At 40.6% G+C, this 26,222-nt stretch overlaps 2 protein-coding genes and 1 long non-coding RNA gene across 5 annotated transcripts in view; 1 reads left to right on the top strand and 2 right to left on the bottom strand.

Annotated features, from left to right (window-relative positions):
* Positions 1 to 11,484, bottom strand: part of LOC145439337 (uncharacterized) — a 29,330-nt gene extending 17,846 nt beyond the window's left edge. For 2 of the 3 annotated variants that reach the window (XR_013915149.1, XM_080316841.1), the window contains exons 1-5: positions 11,349 to 11,484; positions 7,529 to 7,798; positions 6,528 to 6,689; positions 5,383 to 5,518; positions 4,711 to 4,802 (exon numbers count right to left, since the gene is read on the bottom strand). Coding sequence is in view for 1 of the 3 variants with exons in the window: in XM_080316841.1 (XP_080172967.1) it covers positions 4,711 to 4,802; positions 5,383 to 5,518; positions 6,528 to 6,689; positions 7,529 to 7,798; positions 11,349 to 11,405 (717 nt within the window). In the remaining 2 variants the exon portion in view is untranslated. Of the gene's footprint in view, positions 1 to 4,710; positions 4,803 to 5,382; positions 5,519 to 6,527; positions 6,690 to 7,528; positions 7,799 to 9,609; positions 11,317 to 11,348 lie in introns of those variants that run through there. The other variant, XR_013915150.1, reaches the window with a different exon arrangement.
* Positions 1,712 to 26,222, top strand: part of LOC145439340 (uncharacterized) — a 92,896-nt gene continuing 68,385 nt past the window's right edge. Inside the window, exon 1 of the long non-coding RNA XR_013915151.1 lies at positions 1,712 to 2,627. This is a non-coding gene — a long non-coding RNA (uncharacterized LOC145439340). The remainder of the gene's footprint in view (positions 2,628 to 26,222) is intronic.
* On the bottom strand, positions 20,455 to 24,663 carry LOC145439336 (uncharacterized). Its single transcript, XM_080316839.1, has one exon. The coding sequence runs from the start codon at positions 24,646 to 24,648 to the stop codon at positions 20,893 to 20,895; it is 3,756 nt and encodes a 1,251-aa protein (XP_080172965.1). The 5' UTR covers positions 24,649 to 24,663; the 3' UTR covers positions 20,455 to 20,892.

Raw genomic sequence — 26,222 nt, 5'->3', positions numbered from 1 at the left:
TTTTCAGGATTTTCCGCCGGTATTTTGTGTTTGAAAATTTTGAAATATTGTCCTCCCTTCCCGATTCCAAAATATGGTAACCCTAATGTTGGACGATTGGATGGTACAGTGGGCGTTAAAATCAGGAATGCATTGCTATACAAACCCAAACAATCCGAGTAATTGATGACTGTTGTTTATGGATAAGCTTAGGCTTCATTCACTTCTTATCTATGCAGTACACAAATCGACATATCTTTCAATAACAACGTTTGGCATCCTTGTATTGTCACAGCCAACACTTTCACCTTCTTTAAATAATTATTACTCACATAAGATTCATGATTGACACACAGTTATATCGGCCCGGGTAACAAACTGCGGGATGGCTCTTAGGTCAATCGTACAGTATTGGAAAACTGACCGAAATAATGCCAAATTATCTTTACTATCACACATATCCTTATGCATAAAGAGTAATAAGGTTCAACAGTCTAATTAGGCTGCATAAGGAATATCCTAAGACATACGGCTTGGTGGATTTGATTTTGCTCTGCAGAGGGTACTCAGTAGGGATGGTGTGAACCTCTGAAAGGTTCAGGTTCGTGTGAACGCGAACCTTTTTGAAAGGTTCTGTGTGAACACGAACGTGAACCTCGTGACGTCACGTGACGTCATATTGCTAATTCCAACCCTGTCGTCCAATGAAGTGATAGCCTATATGTACACGATACCTAGCGAAGACTCGGTCCACATAATGCCACAATGCTGAAGTACATATCGGCGTTCTAAACGTCGCTAAATGTATCAACAGCGGTAATCAAAGGATATGATAATTGCGTAAAATCAATACATTCCGTCGCTTTGCCAACAATTTCGACGAGGACTTACCAAGGAATATAAGCTTACGCCTTAAACGGTCTTAGCCAGACCGGACAATGTGTTCGGAGTCTGCGTATTGCTACATTGATATTGAGCAGAGTGTACAACGGGTATCAATACTCGCTACCGATACCACAAACAACAACAAGTTATGCAGCAGTAGCAATCACCTTAATCGCACGGATTTGGTTTTAATGATACAGTAAAGATATGAAGTAAAGATTGAACCCGTACGCCCGTTTGATTTTTTACATCAGGAGACGATATCAATTCCATTGATTGGTTGAATAAGCATCATTCGCTGACTACGTATATCGCTCGTGATGTTGTGTGATTGTGGCTCAAGCTCACAGCAGATAGTCACTAAATATTCACAAAGGGAAAGCTGGTTATTTCGAGAAAATTTTTGCCACAAAGCAACTAAAACTTTTAAGGTTGTCGAGGTGCATGGTGCATGCTCGTTAAGCGTTGATTTCTTATGCTGCCAGCACCATGCATGGAGTGGCCCGGAGTTGAAATGCAATAAATTTGAGCCAAAGATCTTATAATGGAGTGAAAATTACAATTTACCAAAAGGTTCACAGTGCAGAACCTACCAAGGTTCTGTTGTGAACACGAACCTCTAAATTTCCGAGGTTCACACACAGAACGCGAACGTGAACCTCACGTTCACACCATCCCTAGTACTCAGTGCTCACTGCTCATCTGCTCAAGCTAAACCGGTAGGGTTCGGAGTATTACAAAATTTGTTGTACAAAGGCGGTACGAACACGAACTAGGCAAACTTTTCCTATGGATCAGCAAGCTTAGTGGAATCACCAATATGTTATATATAGGCCTATGCCTTTCCCAGTCAACAAAAGTGTGCACATTCAATGCCGAAACAGGCGAAGAAAGTGCAGGAGAGAAGTGAACGCAACCGTTTTGACACTACAGTGAGGCGGCACCTTTGATGTACAAAAACTGATCGCTCTCGAATTCAGAAGATCGATTGTTCTCCTTTCCATCGGTCGGCCAGCGAGATTGGTGTCAGCGTAATTAACCAATCAAATTGCGCTTGATTATCACGCGGCTTCACCGTGACGTTTCTTCTGCCTGGCTTTTCCAGGATCGTGAGCACTTGAGCGTGGAGTGATTGTGATGTCATAAGTCATCGGATGTTGTTTACCGCTGCACACTTGAAGTTTGAATTATCGTCCGTACCGGCGAATTGTATTGCCGAGACTGCAGCGATGGAGTGGAATATGAATGAAGTTCTTTGTTGAGATCAGTGGAGCAAGAGATAGTTCGGGTTATTTATGAGATTTGAGAATAGCAGATCAGTCATATCAATTGCTTGTTTGCGTTAGGCTTGTAAAATAGGACATGATATAAATGCTGACTTTGACTTTTCCGTGGCCTGAAGTGTCAGGTTGACGGCAGTGAACAGCGTGATACTTGTCAAGTGCTCTGACCGTTATGCGTACTACGGACTTGTTGATATATATTTTAATGCTAAACCGCGAAAGAGTGTCGTTACCGCACGCCGAATCTTGACGTGTTGTGGTTATGGCTTTGACATCATTTCTTAATGCATTCATTAATGTTGGCTAGGTATATTAACGAAACATGGGATATTCTATGCTCAATTGCTCAACCATCTGATTTATCTGTCTGCATTATCTGTGACTGAATTTACAATCGTTACATGGGTTGCCATTTCAACTGTTCAGCCAAATACTATATCTTGTAATAATTTCTGATTAAAATTTGTGATACTCATTTCAGTTAATCTACGAGTTATTTTATTGTTATACTTAGCCTTTATTTTACGATGGAGACTGAAGCCATTAAGTGACTGCAGCCATGAAGTGACTGCGATATGCCCAAATATCCGTATACGCCTGATGGTGAATTGAAAGAAATTCAGCGTTGGCGGAGGCAACAGTTCATGAAATATCGTTCTCTAAGCATTGGTTCAGCCTGCAGCGACAATGTCCTTGATCAGCCGATTATCACTACTAATGATACCTCGCTTTCTGTACATCGAGGAATATGAGGCCAGTGGAATTACCCAGATATCAGACACCAAGACAAGCCTAAACGTGGGCTTAATCATTCGCAATGGGGCTCTGAATGAAGTTAGCGTCTCACACAGTTAGCTGGCTGCTGATGGTAGCTCCGCGTTGCCTTGACCCTATTATTCCCGCCAAGGCACAGACTTGTTCGATAAACCAGATTTTGTCTGCATTTCAATTCAAGAACAGGAATAGTTGTATCAAACTTGTCCCGGAAAGAACATCTCTCTGAGTCTCTGTATCTCGACTGAAATCACTGTGTCGTTTCATGCATTTTATATGACTGTCTGTCTGTATTTGACCGGTATTTTGAATGTATGCTCGTGGTGGATTTTATCATAACTAACACGATAATGAAAATATATTGTCAAATTGTGATGTCTTGCAACATAAGGTTAATATATCTGCCAGAAAGCAACAATGATTCAGGTAGCAACAGGGTTACTAGCGGTTGTAAGCCGCAGTAGCGAGAGGGTTAATGAACGGCAAGTAAAGGGTTAATGAGTCTGCGGCGGAAGTGCGAAAAGTGTATCTTTTGAAGCATCATTTTGACATTGAATGCGCAAAATACGCCGGGCGATCGCTTCCCATTTTGTTGACTGGGTTACCATCTAGACTTGGCCTGAGATCATCAGTCCAAGAACAGGAAAGTGTGTCTAAGCCTAAATTGTGGAGTTCACATTACAAACAGGCCATTGTACTAATAAGTACATAAACTGCCAAACTTGATAATTCGATGTGATGCAAGATAAATATTTATTGGACGTAAGACGCTAATGTGCTTAGACTAATTTTATTTATAACAGCCTCCAATCCTTGGTTATGTACACGAGTAAACAAAACTTGTTATAGATCTAATGTGCTAATTGTTATAGCTGAAGAAACGCTAAATTATGCTATTAACCAACATGAATGTGTGCCGAAATTCCAATATTTTGCATTCAAATATGCCAAATGTCAACACTAGCATCAGCTATTATTACCTACATTCCTACAAGGTCCGTATGGACAATATCCGTTCACGGTGTATGTTTCCGAGCAAGTGAGCAACTAATACCGATCAATCTCCTTCTTTTTTCTATGCAGTGGCGTAATCCTCTCGCGCGGAAATATTATCTCAAACTTTGCATTATTCACGGATCGGTAGCGTTCCTCACTTGTGAACTAGAAACGCCTATCTACCAACAAGTTTTTAGAAATGCTTCCAAACGACAAGATTTACGGGCTCACTGTACTTAATATCGTGGTTATTTGAATTATTCCACGTTGGAAAAAGTGAGAAACTTAGACAATTTTCATTCGCACTCATCCGGATTTTTCATTCGCACCATTCGCACCAAGCTCGTCATTCGCAGTGAAATTTTTTTCATTCGCACTAGTGCGAACCGTCACACAGGTTGAAAAGCACTGGATTAAACCATTGCTGTTCTTTGGCAAAGTATCACATGATGCGGTCGAATCCTTATGATATTGAAAACATACACCTCCTGCATGGGACGTAACAAATAACCCAGCACCCTGCACCATCTTCGTATTTCAATTTCCAGGTTTTGACGATCCATGAAAAGATATTTATACCTGCTTTTCAAAACTACTCACTTATACTTCAGTAGTTTTCAACGACAACGAATTCTACTTCTACCGGTTAAGAACCACTGTACTAGTGTATACGGGGGTGTAACTCAGTATGCCTTTGAATATATGAGAATTCTTCTCAGCCCACTGGATGACACTATGCGTTCAAGATTAACAGATCACCGAATAACACATATCAAAAACTGTAGCTATTTACTTTGATTGCAAAATATCCATGGTTCTTATAATCGTCAGAAGTCGCTTGTCCTAGATTGCCGAATGTAAGTCTGTTTTCCCACGCAGAACCACCTGATTGCAAATAGACACCTGATGATCGTTAGCAGATAATAGTTGATCGATGGAGTCATGTATACAATGGAGCTGTATGAAGACTCTCGGCGAGCCGCCTTCCGTGTTTTATTTTCGGGGCACAATACCGTGACAAATGCAGATCCATCCTTGCGTACCGTTATTAATAGAAAGTGAACAAAGAACATAGATAAATTTCGTTATATAGTTCAAGCACTTATGCCGGCTATATTGCATAATGCACAATTTGCATTTACACATGCATCATAATATGTGCTAATACTGATGATACTGACATATTATAATTTGTCTATATGTTAATGACATTCGTACCCATCGCGGACTGGACATCGTTATGGTGAATGATGATCGTATCAAAATATTGAGAATCTTGAGCATATTGCAGTAAAATAGTCCGGTTTGAACTCCATAACAAGTATATTGAGTCTCTAATTGATAATAAAACGATATGCAACACACTTTTATGGGACTTTTGTTGGGCTTATATTGTTATGTATTATTTTGTGGCTATTTTTAGCAATGCAGTATACTGGTACTTCAGACGGTTATGAAAACAAACCTGAATGGTTTGAACTCGCACCAGTTGCATACGTCGACCATCTATCGTTGGAATCACATTTGCTAGTGATATTGTCTTCGTGGACACCAGCAACTAAAGTCCAACCCCCACCATCAGATTCCATGTCGCAGTAAACCTTCAATGTTCAACATTTGGCAATAATAAGTGTTTTGCAATGTCAGGCACTAAGAAGTAAACGGAATATCATAATTTCATGCTGTATCAACATACTCAGTTGTCACATTTAATTTAGCAGTTACAACTCGATTTTCGTAACTCGATTCAGAATCAATAGCTATTCAATCTATATTGCAATCATCTTGCAAATGCAATGACTGGACTCAAACTTTGAAAATTCGACTAGACTTGTCTTGAATTGATTCGACTTGACTCGAATAAACATGACTCGGGTCATCGAGCGGCGAGCAGCTATTCATACTCGAATTCGATGACGTCATTGTATGTGTGTAAGTGCCAGCCTTGAAACTGGCACAGTGTTAGATACCATCAACGATACGACATACTGTTCTAATTCCATGATTTACCATGATACGGAGCATCGTTAAAATCACGGCAGTAGAGCATGGGCTTTAGCGTAAAATCTATTGTGCGGTATATGACGATCGGCACATATTCGTTTTCGGGGGCGAAATTAATTCTCCAATCATTGAGTGATAATATTGAAACTTGACGAAGTATTAGATACCATCTTTAAGATATACCATATCGTGTTGTAAGAATCATCTCTCTGAAATAGACCAATGAAAAGGGTGGTAACATCGATTTCAGATGCATCATAGTTATAGGGCAATTTGAATGTTGCGCTATCTCACATTAATTTCGCCGAGTAAGATATAAAACGAAATTTTATCGGCATTCTTTTTATTGTGAGCACCTATTAGAAAATAGATTTATAAAAAGCAGGGTAAGGTGGGCATATGCCCCGGCTCGATATTTACAGGCGAAATAAAGAAAAATATGGTTTACGCCTCGCTCTTGATATTTCCATTCTGAGAATATGAATAATAAATTTCTGTTTGTAATCGCACAGAATTATAGGTTCGGCAATTCCCATGCTTTTCTGTGTGACGAGCTCCACTGCGCATGACCCAAACACATATGACATTATAATAAAACGTGTATACACTGTATTCCAAGTCGCCTCCGGGAGTAGAAATATTATAAATTCCACTTCTTGCGTAACTATTTCGTCGTTTCAAATCGAGACATGATGTGATCGTGGTGTCCGGCAGGTTAGTGTCTGTGTCCGCCGGTGTTTCGCGATCATCGAAATGAGACAGGAGAGTCTTAATTGAAACAAGGTTTATTGTTATAAAGAGACGAGCGTGCTGTTTGATTACACGTTTCTTTTAGGTTCGCGGTAATTATCCAGTGAAGACGTTCTCATAACTCTTATATTCAAAACAAGAAAAACTACGGTGTCGCATGCACATTGCACACGGCTCGAAAACGTCAACTATCTGTGGACGGCTCGCAATATTGGAGGGTAACATCACGATCAATCATGGCAATCAATTCTCTCTCTCTCTCTCTCTCTCTCTCTCTGTCTCTCTCTCTCTCTCTCTCTCTCCTCTCTCTCTCTCTCTCTCTCTCTCTCTCTCTCTCTCTCTCTCTCTCTCTCTCTCCTCTCTCTCTCTCTCTCTCTCTCTCTCTCTCTCTCTCTCTCTCTCTCTCTCTCTCTCTCTCTCTCTCTCTCTCTCTCTCTCTCTCTCTCTCTCTCTCTCTCTCTCTCTCTCTCTCTCTAGTAGTAGTTTGACTCCATATACGGGTCTGTGAATCAAGATTTATACCTACATCATTATTTCTTGGTTCAGAAAAGTCTGCATCAAGTGATAATTATGAATAATTTACATGTGTTTATTGGATGACGCATCACATACCTCCTACCTCGTAAGGGCATGAGCACTGGAAATTATGTGCTGATGTTGCGCAGATACTATTAAAGAAATTAGCTGAAATATATCCACCCTGCAACATATTATCACTTGTACTGGCGATTTTCTATAGATAAGAAATGATCTGGTACAAAATGCAACATGGATGCGAGCCGGTCGTCTACAAATAATATTCATATCCATCACAACGGATCAAATAATCGTCTGGCGTGCGAAATTCATTTACAAACCTTCTGGTTCCATAGTAAAATGGATGTTTCAACCAGGACAGCAGCAAGTGAAACCGCAAGGAGAAATCCGAAGACGATATATTTGGTTGCTATCTTTGATTTTTTCGACCTTTTCGGATCGACCACTTGCTTGGTTGATGAGAAATCAAGTGTTTGCGCTTCGGCTGTTGTAGGTTTTCTTGTGCATACCATCTCATATTCCTCAGTAGAAGCCCCCCGGTATTGATCGTGACAATGGAGGCGGCTGACACGATGGTTGGTACAAGAAATCTGCAACAGTCGCAATACATTGTCCTCAAAGTCTAAACCAGGGGTCACCAGCTCAAAACGGGTCGTGGGCCTCTTTTCAAATTTCGCAGCGGCCGTGGGACGCATAGATTCAGTATCGATATAGAATAGGCCACGCAGCGTAACGACCATGTTTTAAAACTTTACGTCAGTGCAACGCTGTGCTACTTAACATAGGGAATAGTTTTACCACAAAATAAGTGATTTTATCAAATGAATACAAATACAATAAATAATCATGATCATCAATATATTTTTATTCTGAACAATGAGCTGTGCACGATGCTCAGTGACTAAGGAGCAGTGTTGGGATCAAGTCACTACCTTCGAGTCACGAGTCATCTCGAGTCATTGCACATTTTGACTCGAGTCAAGTCAAGTCAATTGATTTTCGAAGGTGACTCGAGTCAAGTCAAGTCACTCGATTTTTGGAGGTGACTCGAGTCAAGTCGAGTCAAGTCAAGTCAAGTCACGAGTCAAGTCACAGTTCAAGTCAAATCGCCCTTTCGAAGTATGATGCATGCTGACGTCATTGCATTTTGCTAGCTGTCTGAAATACAGATTGATCGGTCATTGATTTTAAACCGATGAACGAATATAGAGTTAAATTTACAGTGTACACGCAAGAAGGCGATGTATCGCTCACATGTACGTAGAACTAAGTAATTGCATAGCCTCAGATTATAGTTTCCAGCCAAACTAGAGAATAGGGAAACGAATTGAATAGATGCAATACATTACCCATTAACAAATTGATATGTTACAATACGAGCCTGCGCCAATGGTTGCGGACCATATAAACTATATTCGAATTCCATCTCAATAAAACAAGAGGCTTGGTTAAGGCAAGAACAAAGAACAGAGATAGATATTTGGCTATTATAGCTTTACCATACCTGTTTACGACAACGTAAGCTGGAAGCTTCGATCCCTTCGTTCGCGGTCAATTTATTTGTGAGAGAACAATGGAGGCTCAGTAAAACGCACGGTCATTGAATGATTGGTCGCTCTCACGGGCTACACCAGCGTTTCGCGAACAATCCGGACATACGCAAGATACAGTGATTTTTATCGACACCGATTATTTGTTGACTTGAAATTGACTCGTGAATTTTGCTCCGAGTCACGAATCAATCCACATTTCTGATACGTCGAGTCAAGTCAAGTCAAGTCATTTTAGCAAAGTGACTCGAGTCAAGTCAAGTCATACGAAAAAGGTGACTCGAGTCTGACTCGAGTCAGCCCAACACTGCTAAGGAGTCGATATTGGGGCTAGCGAGAAACGTTGCTAGCTGTAAGACCACCTCAACGTAAAGCTTGATTTTTGGGGAAACCTTAAGCCGTTTTCTAAGCGTCTACGTCTTGGCAGTGTTTGGGCCATTGCAGGTTAAGGCAATATGTCCATTGCGCAATTATATCAGCTGATTCTCCCTTGATGGAATGATGTTGCCATCGCCAAAGCCATTTTATTTAGAGAGGAATAGTAATGATCGACACAGTAGAATAGCATATTTTGAAATATTAACTACAATAAGCTGAAATTGTAATCTTAGCATTCTTCCGAAATATAAAATCAAGTCGCGTGCCGCAGAACACGTCCTCGTGAGTCGCGTGTTTACGACCCATGCACGGTCTAATCTAAACCAATGGCCACATAGGCATGCTTTTTGCTTTACGACTAGGGCTGGGCACAATGATTCGAGTACTCGAATCTGGATCGAGTATTAATTTTAATGACTCGAGTCGAGTAGTAAAATACGATTTTTCGAGTACTGAAGTTATACTCTTCTCACCGTTGCAGCCGTGAAACCTTGATTGGCGGTATCGTAGCATACGGAACATATATTACAAAGCTACGAAGGTTGCTGGACGCAGCACATTTCCGAAGTCATGATCATCCCACAACATTATCAATCATCAAGTGGAATGAAATCGGTATGGTCGAAAAAATACCAAAGTATATCTTTTATGAGATGGATAACAGGCATTATATTATTTGTGGTGGCATGCTCTGTACATATGTGATCTCTGATGTTTTACATTATGTTATGACGTCATAATGAGTGATACTCGATTACTCGACTCGACGCCAAGCATATTACGTGATTCAGAATCGAATCGCTCAGGTAGGCTACTCGATTTTTCCCAGCCCTATTTACGACCCCCGAATGTATGTAAATAGTAAATAATAAAAGCGAATGTATCATGAATGTATCACGTGGACATATGGAGGGAAATTGCGACTTTGTTTGGGATTTAAGCTGCTGCTTTCTTCCGACCTAATCTTTTACTTGAGTGTCATTGGAATGGATGAGCCTCATTTTCCGTCGGCCTATTGTATTTTTTAAGTAAAGTTACTCGCTCAGTCTCAACATCACTACGTTTCTGAGTGAGATAAAAATTTGGTTTAGCTTTCAATGCGCTTATACCGAAAACGTCAATATTCACACGTTTGCATCGATCATTATCCCTATATGTGGAGTGAGGGTGGTGTGGGGCTAAATCGCACTGCAAAACGAATAGCGCAATCAACATTTAGTAATATGTCACTATTGTTGAGCAATTGTATTCAGGTCTGCCATACATAGATTTGAAGAACTCATATTTTCTACAATGTTGTTACAATATATATCACAATAGCGGGTTCGGGCTAATATCGTCAAAAACTACTTGCAGCCTTTTTCATTCTTTGTTAAGGGTTCAATACACTAGTACAGGCATTCTCAACCAGTGGGTCATGGTCTTTTGGTGAGCAGCAGGAGCGGTTTGAGGTGGGCCACAGAGCTATTTGGGAATTTTGCAGATTTAGTGAAAGTTTAGTGTTATTTATTATATTATTTACTCCAAACAAATATGCATATTATCAAATTATACGTAATCTACATCAACTTTTTCAGCCGACTCTGATGAAACGTTATGGCACGTATCCAGTCACCGTACGAGTCGGAAATGGAACGGGAAACAGTGTTCTTTGTACCCCGGCTACGCCTATGTTGACAACCTACGGCTGACAACAACAAAAATACTTGAATTATATAGGGTTACCATACGTCTTCCTTCCGGACGATTTGTCTACTTTTTTCAGGAAATTGAAAATGTCCTCCGAGGACGCCTAAATGTTCTCCATTTTGGAAATTCGTCCTTCTCACAGCTTTTACAGCTAGTATTATGGACAGAGTCAACTGCAAATCAGCATAAATGACGTGAAATATGTAATACGGACGTTCAAGCAGTCATTCGGGAGTCAAATGAAAATAATGACTTTATTTTAGTCAACACCACAAGATTTCGAGTGAATATTACAAAATCTGCTGTTTTCAATTTCGGTCCACTAAATTTTATGATTTGATAAAAGTGTCTGTCCTCTTTTCCCGATTTCAAAATATGGTAATCCTAGATATGGGCTAAATATCGATGTTCAGCAAATGGTCCGCGATGAAAAATCACATCGAATGAGAGTGTCGGCTCAAACAATGAAAAAAATAATCAAAAAAAATTACTGTGAAATATGTCGGTCGAACTATATACTCACCGCCTGAAATGGCATCTTTGTAAATGGACTCCGCGGGCCCAGATTCCTGATTGCCATACGTATAACAATTCCCGCTTTTCTTCATGGAATTTTCAAGCAACTAGATTCAGCCTAACTGCGCAAATGAAGAGAACCATAGTCATCTCAGTAATCGCTTGTCCTATATTTCACAAGTACCGTTGAATAGATTTTGATTTACCGTCAATCCTAATCAAGCTTTGGACGCTGAATCCTAAAATTCCAATTAAAATTTCTGATTAGCTCTAGTTTAAAAATATGTCCTATCTCATTTTGATATATGTATCCGCATATCGCACGTCTTGGTGCATTCTTTTCAATACAGAAGTTACAATCTACAAACGCTGTGTTGATTGCACGCGGTCTCCAGCAGCGCTTTTGAACATGTGTGATGGTATGTACTTGAGTGGACGCGAAGATTTGCAGTGCGAATGACAAAAGTGCACATTTTACTTTTTCTGAAGAGAAATATCTCAAATATATAATATATTAGGTACAGTGGCCCCCTGTTACGGCGCATATGAATAATTTGTTGGACAAACGACACATCGCGAATCGTAGCTTTTACATTAATTTGGCGGAATGGGCAGTTGGTTTTAAAACAGCGACGCCTTCAAGTCATACTCTTGAAAGCGAATCCTACCAGCAAGTAATTATCAATTTCAATTGTAATGTATGAAAAAGGTTCACAGTGCAGAACCTAAAAAGGTTCGTTTGCGAACGTGAACCTCTAAATTTTCGAGGTTCACACACAGAGCGCGAACTTGAATCGCACGTTCACACCATCCCTAGTGCACTAGTTGACATCGAAATGAGAAAAAAGAGTTTTCTTTTTGATGCGATACCTGATGGCCTATTGCGGAAGCTTTGGAGCAAACGGTTGCGCCTAACTGGCCTGAAATGCCAGAAATATTCAGCAGCAACAGCTTTATTAATGAACTGGTTGGCTACTTGTTGCATAAAACGCCTTTTCATATTCTTTTTGTGTTATATTTTTCTACTGGTTTGTGCGGTGAAATCTTTGCCACAAAAAAGTACGGATGGTTCTCAAAGAGGTTGGAGCTCGGATCGGCATAGGCTTACGCAAGGTCTTCTCCTATGGAGAAAGTTGGTATAGGCTCAATGTTATATTATATCGGGCAGCTGTCTGCCATTTTAGCTTGACTCAATGAACCCGTAACTCAATTCTGACGTCCTCATGCAACCTATTTACATAAAAAGGTAAACTGTGGTAAAAGGGGGTATGTACAATCATTATGCATATCACCATATCAATTAAAGCTGCAAAAGTATTACGTACTGCCGATGTGAGAGTTAGATTTTGACTGCGGACTGCTAGCGAGTATAGGCCCACTATCGCGTCTCGTGAAGCAGCATTCAAGCGAACTTGATTAAATGGCCATGAGACTATTTAATTGCTGTTTGTTGTTGCAAATTATACCAAGCAAGTTAAACCGAGGTATGATATTTGTTATCCGATACTATAGCTCTCATGAACCGATCGATGTGTGTGACTGAATCTTTCTCCTGAGATTTGATTTCAAGCAAACAAGAAAATCCTCTTTTCAAATAAATAAATTTTTAACATTCGAATAGACACGTTTGGTACATTTAACAGGTGCGCCCGAAAGTCAGTGTATGGCGTCCATTTGGATATTACTTATATACTTAAATTCAATTGGAGATCAATCAAATCTTAAATTTATGTGGTATACCCACCATAAACGAAAGATCGTAGCTACTATTCAAGAACTGCATGTCATTAGGTGTGACACTAAATGTGACCCTAGTGTGACAAGTTTTGATGTACCCTTATATATCCTTTCATAGTGGTGCTTTTCGAACTAATTTCTCATGAATCCGTTGATGAGTTTCGATTTTGACGAATCTCACAATAAGTATTTTTCAAGACCTCTATTGCGCTTGCGCATCAACTGCCGTGTTTGTATCGAATGACAGATACAATAATGTAATCCAAACCTCCTATGATCGATTTCATTATTGATGTTGAGCGTTAGGAATTGGGAAATTTGGAATATCGGTCATTCTATGCTGCCAGTCTTATATCCTACTGCAAACGACAGCACACTAATAAGCATCGCGATGGACGGCATAGAAGTCAGAGGCAAGGACGAAAATGTCGTTAAATCTAACTAAATATGTAAATCCACCGTGAATTTGAATTCTCTGGCTGTGATCAGTTAGGCTAGATCAGTGCCTTTTAACCTTTTTGAGCTTCATTCGCACTTTTTTTGTAAAATAAATTTCATTCGCACAAGCTAACCTAATATTGTTATACAAAAAAAAGATGAAAATACAACATTTATTTGCTCAGATGTGCAACAAATTGTCTACTATGTATCTTAAGCAATTAAGTGTCTCGTTAAAAAGGCTGCTATTTCCGCTCGTTTTGATTTCAACTATTTCACTAAAACCATTCTACTAGTGCTTGGATGGCCAGGTCTTGAAGTCTATTCTGCACTGCTATCTAACATACAGCGTATTTTTCACGAGTGAAAAATGCTTGCAAGGAAGAAATCGATTTTAAGAGCTGACAAATAGGTCTAGGAGGCTCAAGTATGTCGAAGGAGTGGAAAATCAACCAGTTTGTGTTGAGGCTTTTGCCTTATGTCTTGGAAAATAAGATCCAAATGGAGAGTAGGCAGTTAGGCACATTAGAGCTCGCTACCTTATGATACGTGGCTCCAACTTATTTTTCGACTTCCCATTTTCTGTCTCGTGTGTATGTGGGAAGAGCAAATAAACTCACGGTACTGTGTTGTTGTTGTTGTTGTTTTTATTAACTCATATAATTGGCGCTTGCAACTCGTGGTTATTTGCGCCCACACAGTAAATTTCATATATTTCATAATGGCATGTCTTCTTGAACTTGAGTCTTTTATTTTCGGCTCATTTTCTGCCTCCTTTCATGAGTTCGGCTCTCTCTTCGTCTGGGCTTTTCAATGCGCTGCATTACAGCGGGATCGGCGATGAGGAGCCCAGATAAACCTCCGACACATAAAAGCATGGCAGAGCCGAGCCTCGAACCATCAACCATCGATGTCGTGACTGCAGTGTTTAACCAACTGCGCTACTCGCTTCCCCCACGGTACTGTGTGTTCTGCTCTTTAGCTCAATCTAACTTGAGAATTCATGACAGTTTATTAACGTTAAAGCAGCTTTTTAGACTACCAACAAAATTTGAGTTTTTGTGGCGTTGCGCGACCCGAGGCTCACCCATGAAAAGAAATTCCTTTTTACTATTAGTAGTATGCTCTGATTTTACGGACATGCATGACATACAGAATGCGCACATCATAATTCTATCCAACACAGCTCTGCAAAATATGTCTGATGCACGCAATTTCAAATTGGGGTGAATTAAATTCCTCTGCGTGTCGCAGTTGTACTATATTGTCTCCTCCAGGGGTGTCAAACATACGGCCCGCCAGGTGATTTCATCCGGCCCGCGAAGCAATTTTGAGTAGATTGATAAATGCTTGTCATATCCAGAACATTTCTAAAAGATGTTGAGATTTTTAGTAAGAAAAAGATCCATTAAATAGTCCTTCAAGATAGCACATGTCGAGTATGTTTATAGGAAACATTATAACCAACAGACTACGGTGTTGTGGTTCTAGTCACCATTAGTACCAGGTCCCTGTCATTGACACCCAATTCCGAGAAGGCAAGAAAGTACGAACTCATTTCACTGACCAAAGACTATAGTTATTCACAGAAGGGAAGACGTTAAAAACCTTTATATGCGGGTTACATGGAAAATATATTAGAGGTCTCCAGCTTCGGGAGAAACTAGCTTCGCGATATAATACTATGAAGCAAATTCCAACGTCCGTGTTTAAATTCCAACGTCCGTGTTTCCATTCGTCACCACGCATTCGCAGGGTTGATGCCAATATATCACTAAAACGAAAGGAGCATAGAAATATGCCAACTTAAACCATCGTCAGAACCACTGTTTTATAGGCTTTGTAACTTTACTCATGCGCCCAATCATCGTATTATTGCCGATTCCACTGTTTGCGAATAAAAGGTGCAGCTAGGAGTGAACCCCTGTGATCCTATAATGTAACACTACACTATTGTGTGAATTGTTAATTGTGTGCTTGTTAATGAAGTATTCAAATGAAAAATAAGGGCATGGATTTTGAGGTATTTTGGGAATGGGGAATTTAGGTGCGGCCCGCGAGCGATCTGCAGAGTGTGCAACTTTGCATTTATTCATAGGTTAAATACCGTAGTTTGTTTTTTTGGGGTATTCATGGTGTTTGTCGACTACTGTGGTCATTTACACCAGGCCGATATTCTTTGTATTTTCCGTAACTGCCGACTTATAGCACGGCCCACCTCTAGGCTTTTGTAAGACACCGCTAACGCGGATGAGGTGGCGAGGAGGAGCCTAGGTAAACCTCCAACACTTAGATATCGGAATTCGGAAGTCGACCTCGGTCGGACTCGAACCCGCACCCATTGGTGTTGCGCTATCTCGCCACCTAAATACCGTAGTAAATGATCAAACTGAAATACAAAAGAATTAAATCCGGCCCGCGACGACAATGGAGCATATCTATGTCGAATGGTTTGGCCATCCAGCACCGGTAATTTTTTTGTTCATAGTTTTGTCGGCGCATTTCATCGGCCGTTTGTTGGCCAAAACTTTCCCTCTTCATGTGACCCGACGCATAGAATGGTTTGACGGGTTGGCCTCGAACTGAATGAGTCTCATAGACCTGAACTGGCTCGTGCAAATCCCTAGTCCTTATAGTAGTTCATCCCGTCGGTCTTCGACCATGTTTTCCAGAAAAACCAGTCGGACAAATCTTATCATGAATTTTCATGATAAAGTCACATTTTCTTCGTGTCTCGCTTATTCGCTCCAGTACCCAACACCGTAACCTTGGATTTGTAAAAACTATCGCAGGATTTTTGCAATAAATTCAACAAATATTAGATACAGATTAACTGATCGCTCTGACACCGTGTCGACCCAAAATTATACCCTTCGCGGTCCATACTTTAATAACCCTAGAATGGGAAAAATTTGCGTTACAGTGACCTGCAAATGTGAGTCTGTAATGATGGTATTTACTACTATCCTCGTGCCTCGCACTAATCGAACAGGTATTACGAAAATATGATGATTGTTTAGCGAAAGTAAGCAGAAGTCAATTTAACGTCATTTTTTCAGCCTGTCGCAGGCTCAGACGGGCTGATATAGCCTACTGCTGTATGTCAGCCACTACTCCAGCTTCAAAACCAGGCTTTTGGGTACGTAATAATTATAGTGCGAAAATATTAATTCACTCGGCCTACGGCTTGTGAGAGCTACGACTATGTTTATTTGAATTACTCCAGGTCAGAAAAATTAACAATTCACGATTTTCATTCGCACTCATCAGGGATTTTCATTCGCACCGTTCGCACCAGGTTCGTCATTCGCACTGCAATTTTTTTTCATTCGCACAAGTGCGAACCGTCACACAGGTTGAAAAGCACTGGGCTAGATCATTTTTAGCTTTGTCAAAATTAGACTAGTAATAGAAATACTAAATACAAAAAGCTTGGAAATTTAATTCAATTTCAAATGAGATAGGAATAAAACCAAATTCAAGCTCAGTTCATATCTAGTCTAAGTTCATTCTCATAAGCATAAGAATGACAAATGTCTGTGTAGTAAGCTATAGGCTTGTTCCAAACGATACTGTACAGCTCTCCTGAAGCATTTTCACGTAAACCAGATATCAAATGAGAATGAGAATTAAGAGCATAGTAACAGTTTTCAAATTAGATCCCTAGTATTTCACTGAAATTAAACTAATTCAACAATCACAATTATCTAGTCCAAGTCTGATCAGTCCGGTCGTATATAGCCTGATCTGAACGTTGTAAGGATAAAAACGACTCGAAGACTTCGTCTACTGAGGAATCTATTATATTTCATCACAACAAATATTCAATATTACAAGTAAAATGCATATATTTTGTTTATAACCATCTTAAAGTCACAAGTCATATCAAATTTTACAAGATGATTCAGATTCAGATTCAGATTCAGATTCAGATTCAGATTGAGTTGCATTTATACGGAATGTACATGCCAAAAGGCGTTGTATCGCTAGCACACACATAAAACTCCTGAGCTGCGTAGGTAACTGTATGATGTATAGCCTCAGTGAATATTTATCAGTCAAAATTGAAGATGAAAAACGAAATGTCAGAAAGATTAAATAAATTGATTTCGCGCAATACACAACCTAACTTCTCATCCGGACTATAAAATATAACCTCATGCACGAGTTGTTGACGAGTAATAAGCGTATAAAGTGCTTCCGGTCTATTCAGATCGTGCAAGAAGCTCTTTAAGGTGAGCAACTGAGCACAATAAGCGGTCTTACCTTTAATCATTTCCTTTGCGATCAGTTTCTTGGTGACAGAACAATGGGGACCAGGCCATGTCACACCAGAATTTCGAAGTCAACTACATGGTAGGTATGCAGGTACCGCGATTTATTTAAAACCGATTACCTAATGACATGAAATTGGTCCCCGCAGATTTTGGCTTGGGCAAATGCAGTTCTCCTAACACCGAGTCTGACTGAAACCATTTTTGCGAAGTGACTACAGTCAAGTCAATTCAAGTGCAGAATTTGGCTTGTGTCGTCGCAACTCTTGTATCTATGTAGCAACAGTCTATTGCGAAGGCAAGCAAATCTTATTCGCTAAGTACCAGTCACTTTCGATAACAGTTGGAAGTCAGGCCGAAAAATTGTTACGGTCATCAATTGGGACACAAAAAGCCTGGTCAAATGGACCAACACCAGTCATTGCGCTTTACTACTTATGCGGTGACCAGAGGTGGTCAAAGTAGTCACCGTCGCTACTCAAGTAGAAGTAGAAGTAACGCCAAAATTTCTACTCAAGTAGAAGTAGGAGAGGAGGTAGACAAGTAGGTATGTTGGTATTCTAAGCCTATGTTATCCTAAAAAACTGAAAACTGTCAAGTAGAAGTAGAAGTAGTCTAAAATAAATCAAAACTGCTTAATAAGTAGTGCAAGCAAGCAAAATCTATTTCAAGTACTTCAAAAAGTAGAAGTACTTCGTTACTGACCACCTCTGGCAGCGACAGGGGTAAACTTGGTTTCTGTGTTCCTTTTGACGCCGCAAACCTATTGACTTCTGTGGACACTGTTCACTCTGTGTAAAGTCGATGATCAATGAAGTATTTCTTTCATAACAACAAACGATTACTTATCATCAATAGCGTTTACGCATAGCTGTCATGAATCTTATCATTCACATGTTTTTCCTTTCGATCAATGACCCCCAGGACGGCTCCTTGTATAGGGGTCGTGGCCAAACTTCGTATTGCTTGACCGACCAGTATATGGGTCGGGGAGTATTTCGAATTTACCGTGACTATAATATTCTGTATAATATTGAATCATAGTGTTAATAACTTTGTTGCACAATAATGCAAAACCGGTGTTACAAAAGTGACTAAATAATCTCACTGACCCCGGAAGTATACAGCTGCTTTAGGGTGAGACTACACTATGACATCACGCCCATTGTAATGTAACAATTGGATTGTACTCCAGTCAGAATTAAGCGATGACTTGTTACAAGATCAGAATAGGACACTTCCCTTTAGTCAGATCCTATTGAGTGAAATTTTCGAATGACTACAATATTCTAATTATTGCCTACTACTGCGACAGTATTTAATGCAGGTACGGGCGCAGACTAGTGTGGGGCCGATCGACAAATTCTCTGGACCAACTCCAATCATGTTTCTGGAAGTATCTGCTCGGGTCCGAATCCTAGGCCGGATTTGTGAAATGACCCTGATCCGGTCCGTAAAACTCCGATAAAAATCATCTAGAGAGGTCCTATTTCTAGTATACCACAATATGATTCCGGCTCTTATCAAAAATGAAAAAGAAAATACGAGCGGATATCGACTGTGACTCCGGTTCCTGCTCCGCTCAAGTGCATACAGGATGGCAAAAGTAATTTATATGGCAAGTTTTTGTTGCAATTAAATCCGTGGAAAGTTGCATTTATTTTTCAAAAAAGTTGCATTTAATTTTTCACAAAGGTTGCACTAAAAGACCACATTTTGAGAAGAAGGTAAACTTCCCAGTTTCACTCCCGAAATACAGTTTTCCATCCACATTCTAATTCACTAATTTGTATAGGAATTGGCATTGTGGCGTCAAATGATTATGGCCACGTTCACTCACATGAACCAAAACACTTCAGGCTAGAGATGTGCAGTAGAGAAATAACTTTGTCCACTTCCAACATTTACTCAAGTTGTCACATTTTTGAGACTATAGTTCCACTGGTACTTCAACACCTTTAAAGCTGAATTGGTCACTGGTAGCGATTTACATTTCATCGTGATGAAAGTAGTATATCGATAGATTAGGATCACTTTGTTGATTCGAATTATCGTGGCCTCATGGCGATCTAGGTCACGTTTCAAATTATAATTTGAAATTTTTCACTTGCTTCCGCCGTCATTACTGATGACGTCATCAGTAACTGATTCTGTGTTCATCACGAAGTTCCGTCTTGCCATGTTGATAACTGCTACCGGCGACATATTGACAAAAGACCACGACACCTAGTTCCTTGAGTACTTTTCATAACTTTGCCGATATACTTGACGTAGGCTAGTTATGATATGCTTTAAAAATCGTTACTTCTAGATGTCGTTGATTACGACCACTTATTTTTACGTCTAAACTCGAGTAGGGCCTACAGACATTTTATACACCTCTGTTGAATTGTATGTTGCTTGCTTCTTGATCATAAAAATTGAAAAAGTTTATTCAGTTATCTGTATTACCGTCTTAAAACGCTTGACGGCGATAGTTGCGATACTTCCACATATGTGGTGGGGCAGGGGCCTACAATTTCACGATTTCCGTCATGGCTACGTCACAATGCCGTACACCAGCATGAAAATGTGACATCATCGTATTCAAGCGAGTCTTCCAGCTTAGAGACTAGCCGGGTCCTTTTCAACCGTGTTGCGGTCGCTGAACTGCCTATGTGATTCTGTGTAAGCTGTCTTCCCATGAACTTACAGCGCCGCAAAGTCCTATAAGTTTCCCGATGTAAATATACGCGATCTTGAAGTACGGTAGAAAAGTATATTGCTTGAAGTTCCAAGTGATCGAATTTCCTTATATCCAAATTATAATACGACACAGTAATAGCACGAATAAGATATTGTCCAAACAAGATCGGTAGATACAGTGGGGGAACGTCCGGTGGGCCAATTACTATTAACAAACTGTACCCTATCACAGCTATATCCAGAATATTCCCTTAGACCAGACCAGGAAGTGTCGTCAAGCATACGCCATCTAGCGAATACAAGTATGGCTCCTAAATTATTGAACCCCCCAAGATTAACATGAAATGCCCACAGTAACATACCCCCCCAAAAAAGTTATAAAATGACAAAGAACTTTTTTGCAAATTAAGTAAAACATTAGTCCATTAGTGGCTCCTCGTCGGTGGAATCCTCGGTAACTTCCTCTGCAGCGAGAAGCACGACCAATTTGTGGATAGGTCGCTCCAAAAACTGCACATCGTTGATTCTTCTTCCGTACTGATCAATAGTACGGTCGGCGATGCGTATCTTGGCCTTTCGCACCAGCCCATCTGTCGAACTCGAAACCGAGTGTACGATTCCCAATTTCCAAGAGTTTCGCGGAAGGTCATCATCATGAATGATAATAATATCTCCCACGCGAACATTTCGACTAACTTTGCTCCATTTAGTGCGTTGTTGCATGCCAGGTAAAAACTCCCTTCTCCATCTGAACCAAAATTGATTCACAGCGTATTGTGTTCTTCTCCAGCGCCTTCTTGCATAGAGATCTGGCTTGCCAAATTCCCCTGGAGGTGACAACAAAATTTTTGGTTTCATCGTTAACAGATGATTCGGTGTCAATGGTTCTGGCGCATTGACATCACCCAAATTGATAACAGTTAGTGGTTTTGAATTTACCACATTTTCCACTTCTGCGAAAAAGGTTCTGAGTGATTCATCATCCAAATGTGAACCTATTTGACAAAGCAATGGTTCCAAAACACGACGCACCGTAAGAATTTGGCGTTCGACATTCCCATTCATATGACTAGCTTTTGGCACGTGAAAGTTGAATTCTATCAGATCACAATTTTCAGACAATAGATAATCTCTGACCTTTTTCTGATTCATCTCACCCATCGCCTTTTGGAAAGCATTCTTTCCCCCAATGATATTGCTTCCGCAATCACTCAACAGTGATTTTATCGGTCCTCTCCTTGCAAGAAATCTTCTCAATGCATTAATGAATGAATCCAAGTCCATAGAGTTTGTCGTCTCCAAGTGTATAGCTCTGGATGACATACACGAGAAAATAACTCCGTACCTTTTCAATACGGATCGCCTTTCTTTGATTTCAAATGGCCCGAAGAAATCGCACGAGCAAAATGTGAATGGACCTTGCTCAGCCATTCTCGACTCTGGTAGATCGCACATCTTTTGTGCCGATAATGGTTTCCGTAATTTCCGACAAGTTATGCATTGGTGGATGTGCTGAGAGACAGCGCTCACACCGCCTATAATCCAATATCCATGTTGACGTATCTCATTGTGCGTAATTCCACGTCCCATATGATTGACCTTTCCATGAAAATGGCGAATGATCAAGTCCGTTACATGAGATTTCCGAGGCAGCAAAATTGGATTCTTGACTTCAGAAGACAAAGAGCTATTACGGATTCTTCCGCCAACTCTTATCAAGCCATCACAGTCCACAAATGGATCTAGTTTGTACAAAGGACTGTCTTTCTTTACAGTAGAACCCTTCGACTTTGATGCAGGATCAAGACGTTCCATTTCATCCGGAAAGAATTCGCTCTGTAAGTCTTTCAAGATGATCCTTTCTGCCATTGACAACCTTTCAACAGTGAGAGAACTGTTTATTGGCAAACCCTTCAATCTGTCTTTGAATTGCAGGCAGTTTGCAACAGCCCGTTTTGCCTTGAACCACGACGAAAACTGTTTCAAGTTCGTATTCCAAGATTTAGATCCCGAATTTTCATTGGAAGTTGTACAGAATGACACAGTCTTCCTGACTTCCACATCTACCAAGTCATCCATAGATTCGCCTGATGGACGAGCGTCCTTTGGTATTTCAAATCTTCCCTCTTTCCACAAGAATTGCGGTCCATCCCACCATAACGAAAGTGATAAAAGTTTTTCCAGCGACATACCTCTGCTTGCAATGTCACTTGGATTATCATGTCCTGCCACATGCATCCATGCAGAAGAGTCTGTCAAATCATGTATCAGTTGAACTCTGTTTGCCACGAAAACATGAAATCGCCTCGCTACGTTATTTATATATCCCAAAACAACATTGCTGTCAGTCCAAAAATACTCTTTCAAATTTTCATACCGCAACTCTGTGTTGAGAAATTTGCTCATCTTGGCGGATACCACAGCCGCAGTCAGTTCCATCCTAGGAATTGACACTTGCTTCAAGGGTGCAACTCTCGATTTTGACATAATGAGAGTGCAATGCACTTTCCCTTTATCACTAACCAATCGGAGATATGAACATTGCCCGTATCCATACTCACAAGCGTCCGAAAAATGATGAAGCTCCACTTCCTCAATAGTACCGAATTCATCAGGTTTCACACATCTTTTGATTTGAATTTTATCCAAATTATTCAAATCATTTAACCAATCTTCCCATCTACGAGCATAACTTTCTGGTAGCGCAGTGTCCCAATCTAGTTTCATTTTGCACAATTCTTGCAATAATACCTTTCCAACCAGAAGAACAGGGGCCAGAAAACCCATCGGATCGAAGATAGATGATACGACACTCAATACCGTTCGTCTTGTTACTGGCTTCTCCACCAATTCCCTGTGGAACCGAAACACATCCAATGATGGATTCCATAAAATTCCCAAAGACCTCTCTGTTAACGACGACATAGTATCGAGGTCAATGTCCTGTAATCCCTTCGCCCTTTCCGATTTATCAATCGATTCCAATACTTGCATTTTGTTCGACACAAATTTATGCAGTCTCAATCCAGCCTTTCCACATATACCCACGCTGTTTTTCACCAATTCAACAGCTTCGTCCACAGTCTCTACCGAGGTTAATCCATCATCAACGTAGAAATTGGATCGAACAAATTCTGCAGCCTTGCAGCCGAACTCTTGCTCTCCATCATCAGCGGCCAACTTCATGCCATACATGGCCGCGCCTGGCGATGAGACACTTCCAAAGGGAAATACCTTCATACGATACTCTAAAAGTTCCTTTGAAAGATCTCCATCTTTCCACCACAGAAATCTCAGCATATCACGATCCTTTTCATTGACATAAAATTGAAAAAACATTTTCTCAATGTCCGCCATGATGGCTACTTCGTTTTTTCTAAATCTCAACAAGATTCCCGTCATATTGTCCATCAAATTCGGTCCGCTGAATAGTACGTCATTGATGCACAGACCACCGTACTTGGCGCTCATATCATTTACAATACGAAGACTTCCTTTCTTGTTATGAAATACAGGAGAATGAGGTATGTAGTTGATACGACCATTCTTTAAATCAAGTATGTTTTCTGGAACCTTTTCCGCGTACTTTTCAATTGTCAGATTCATTTGATCCTTATACTCCTCATGAAGATTCTGGTTTTTACCCAATCGTCGTTTGACCTGCTCTGCTCTTTTCTCCGCCAAAGGCCTGTTGTTTGGCACTCTAACATTGTCGTATTTCAATGGCAGAGGGAATTCGTAATGCCCGTCCTCTCTCCTTGAAACACCGTTTGAGAGGATGTCCATAAAACGCTTGTCCTCAACCGACAAAGAAGCTTCCAAATTCCTATGTTCGATGAAATCCATTTCTAGCAAATGATTGATATTCTGTGGACACATAATTTCCTTCGTCTTTGTCATGTATACAAAGGCGGTATTCCCTTCAGCAACAACTTCTGAAGTTTCGAAGCCATCTTCCATCTGTGCATCTGTCACAATAGTATGATGCGATACCACACTAGATGATTCACCCTTCAAGTCCATACAAACATTACCAACGATTCCCCAACCAAACATAGATAGTTGACCATACGGATCCTCATCATCACCGGCTACAACCTCACGAGGACGTAAGGCGTTAGGAACATCAGTGCCAATTATTATTCCAACTTTCATAGATGGGTCATAGGGCATAATTTTATCCGCAATGCTCCGGAGATGAGCCCACTCTCTTGCAACCTGAGGTTTAGGGATTTGTGAAATTTTAATTGGAATTTTTGCTCTTGTGTACACTTGAGGAATAGTGACAGAAGAGTAGTAGGTATGATCGCTCGTGACGGGCCATTGTTTCTTATGGGCGGGGTGGCGAGCGGCTGGGAAACCGGGGGTGGCGAGCGGCTCTTATTTCTTATGGCGGGGGTGGCGAGCGGCTATTGCGTCTTATGGCGGGGGTGGCGAGCGGCTATTGCGTCTTATGGCGGAGGTGGCAAGCGGCTCTTATTTCTTACGGCGGGGGTCGCAAGCGGCTGGGAAACCCGGGGTGGCAAGCGGCTTTTTTGTCTTATGGCGGGGGTGGCAAGCGGCTATTGTGTCTTGTGGTCGCACGGTAACCCTTTTCAGTATAGGGATCGGTCGCACGCGGCTTCGTTGTTGGCATGTCGTACTCTCAGGTATAGGCTGCGTTGACATGTCGTAATTTCAGTAAAAGGTGTGAAATAGTCAGCCGCATGGTAATGTTTTGGTAATTGGTTTGTCACAGAACCGGCGTAGACGGTGATTCGAATATCAACAATACCAACGGACACAAATTAACACTTCAAATAGGTGTGAAATATTTGTAATATCCTATGAGTGCTCACAAGATAACACATCAGACAGACATCTCTCGTGGTTTGGTGTTACAGAGGCAGGAATCACGCACAAGTAATATTTTGTCACAGAACCGGCGTAGACGGTGATTCCAATACCAACAATAGCCGCGTTCACTTGCTAACACTCCAAATAGGTGTGAAATATTGGTAAAATCCCGCGATCGCTGACAAGATAATACCTAAGACATAACCATCTTTCGCGGCTTCGTGTTACAGACATATCGATCGCTCACGCGGTGAAATTTTCGTAAGCAGTTTGTCACAGAACTTGATTTCGCTCGTAAGATTTAATAAGTGACGAATAACAGATCGCCAGTGTTGGTAACTTGAATAGCGACAAATTGTCACTTATTTCTACTCTAACCCTAATCCTTTGTGAAGTGTACGCTTATTCAAAAAAGGTGCGAAATAATTCTAAAATCCTACGATCGCTCACAAGATAACACCTATAAGACATAACCCTCTCTCGTGACTTGTGGCTACATACATCCCAATCGCTACAATGTAATATGTTGGTAGTTTGGTACAGAACTGGATTTCACGAGTCTGATATAATAAGAATATTACCTATTAAGTAATAAGCACCGAATAACAGAACCGGCGCAGACGGTGACTGGAATATCCAAGATTTGATACTTTCCGCGATCGCTATATGTTTCGCGTTGACTTCGGTTGCGTGAGGCGAATCATGAGAATATTCAATCAATGTGTCAATTTGTCAGCTTGAAATGAAACTCACTACACAAACCAAGTTGATTCGTATTTGAATGTGTTGATCCGGTACAACTCTAAGCCTTTGAGAAATCCATTTACCGTGATCAGTTGATTCGAACGTAACCTGAATATTGCTGACTCCAACTTCAGTCGCATCGGATTATTCGCACATTCCGCGCTGCT

The sequence above is a fragment of the Botryllus schlosseri genome, chromosome 5 (assembly GCF_051294905.1).
Source record: "Botryllus schlosseri isolate E-star chromosome 5, Bs_hap1, whole genome shotgun sequence".
In the NCBI taxonomy this organism is placed as follows: Eukaryota; Metazoa; Chordata; class Ascidiacea; order Stolidobranchia; family Styelidae; genus Botryllus; species Botryllus schlosseri.
Note: the sequence above shows the minus strand (reverse complement) of the source record. Positions and strands in the feature narration are given on the sequence as shown.

What these genes read in the sequence shown, in the direction of transcription:
- LOC145439336 (XM_080316839.1), bottom strand. Translation starts at nt 24,648, where the DNA reads ATGCCCTATGACCCATCTATGAAAGTTGGAATAATAATTGGCACTGAT.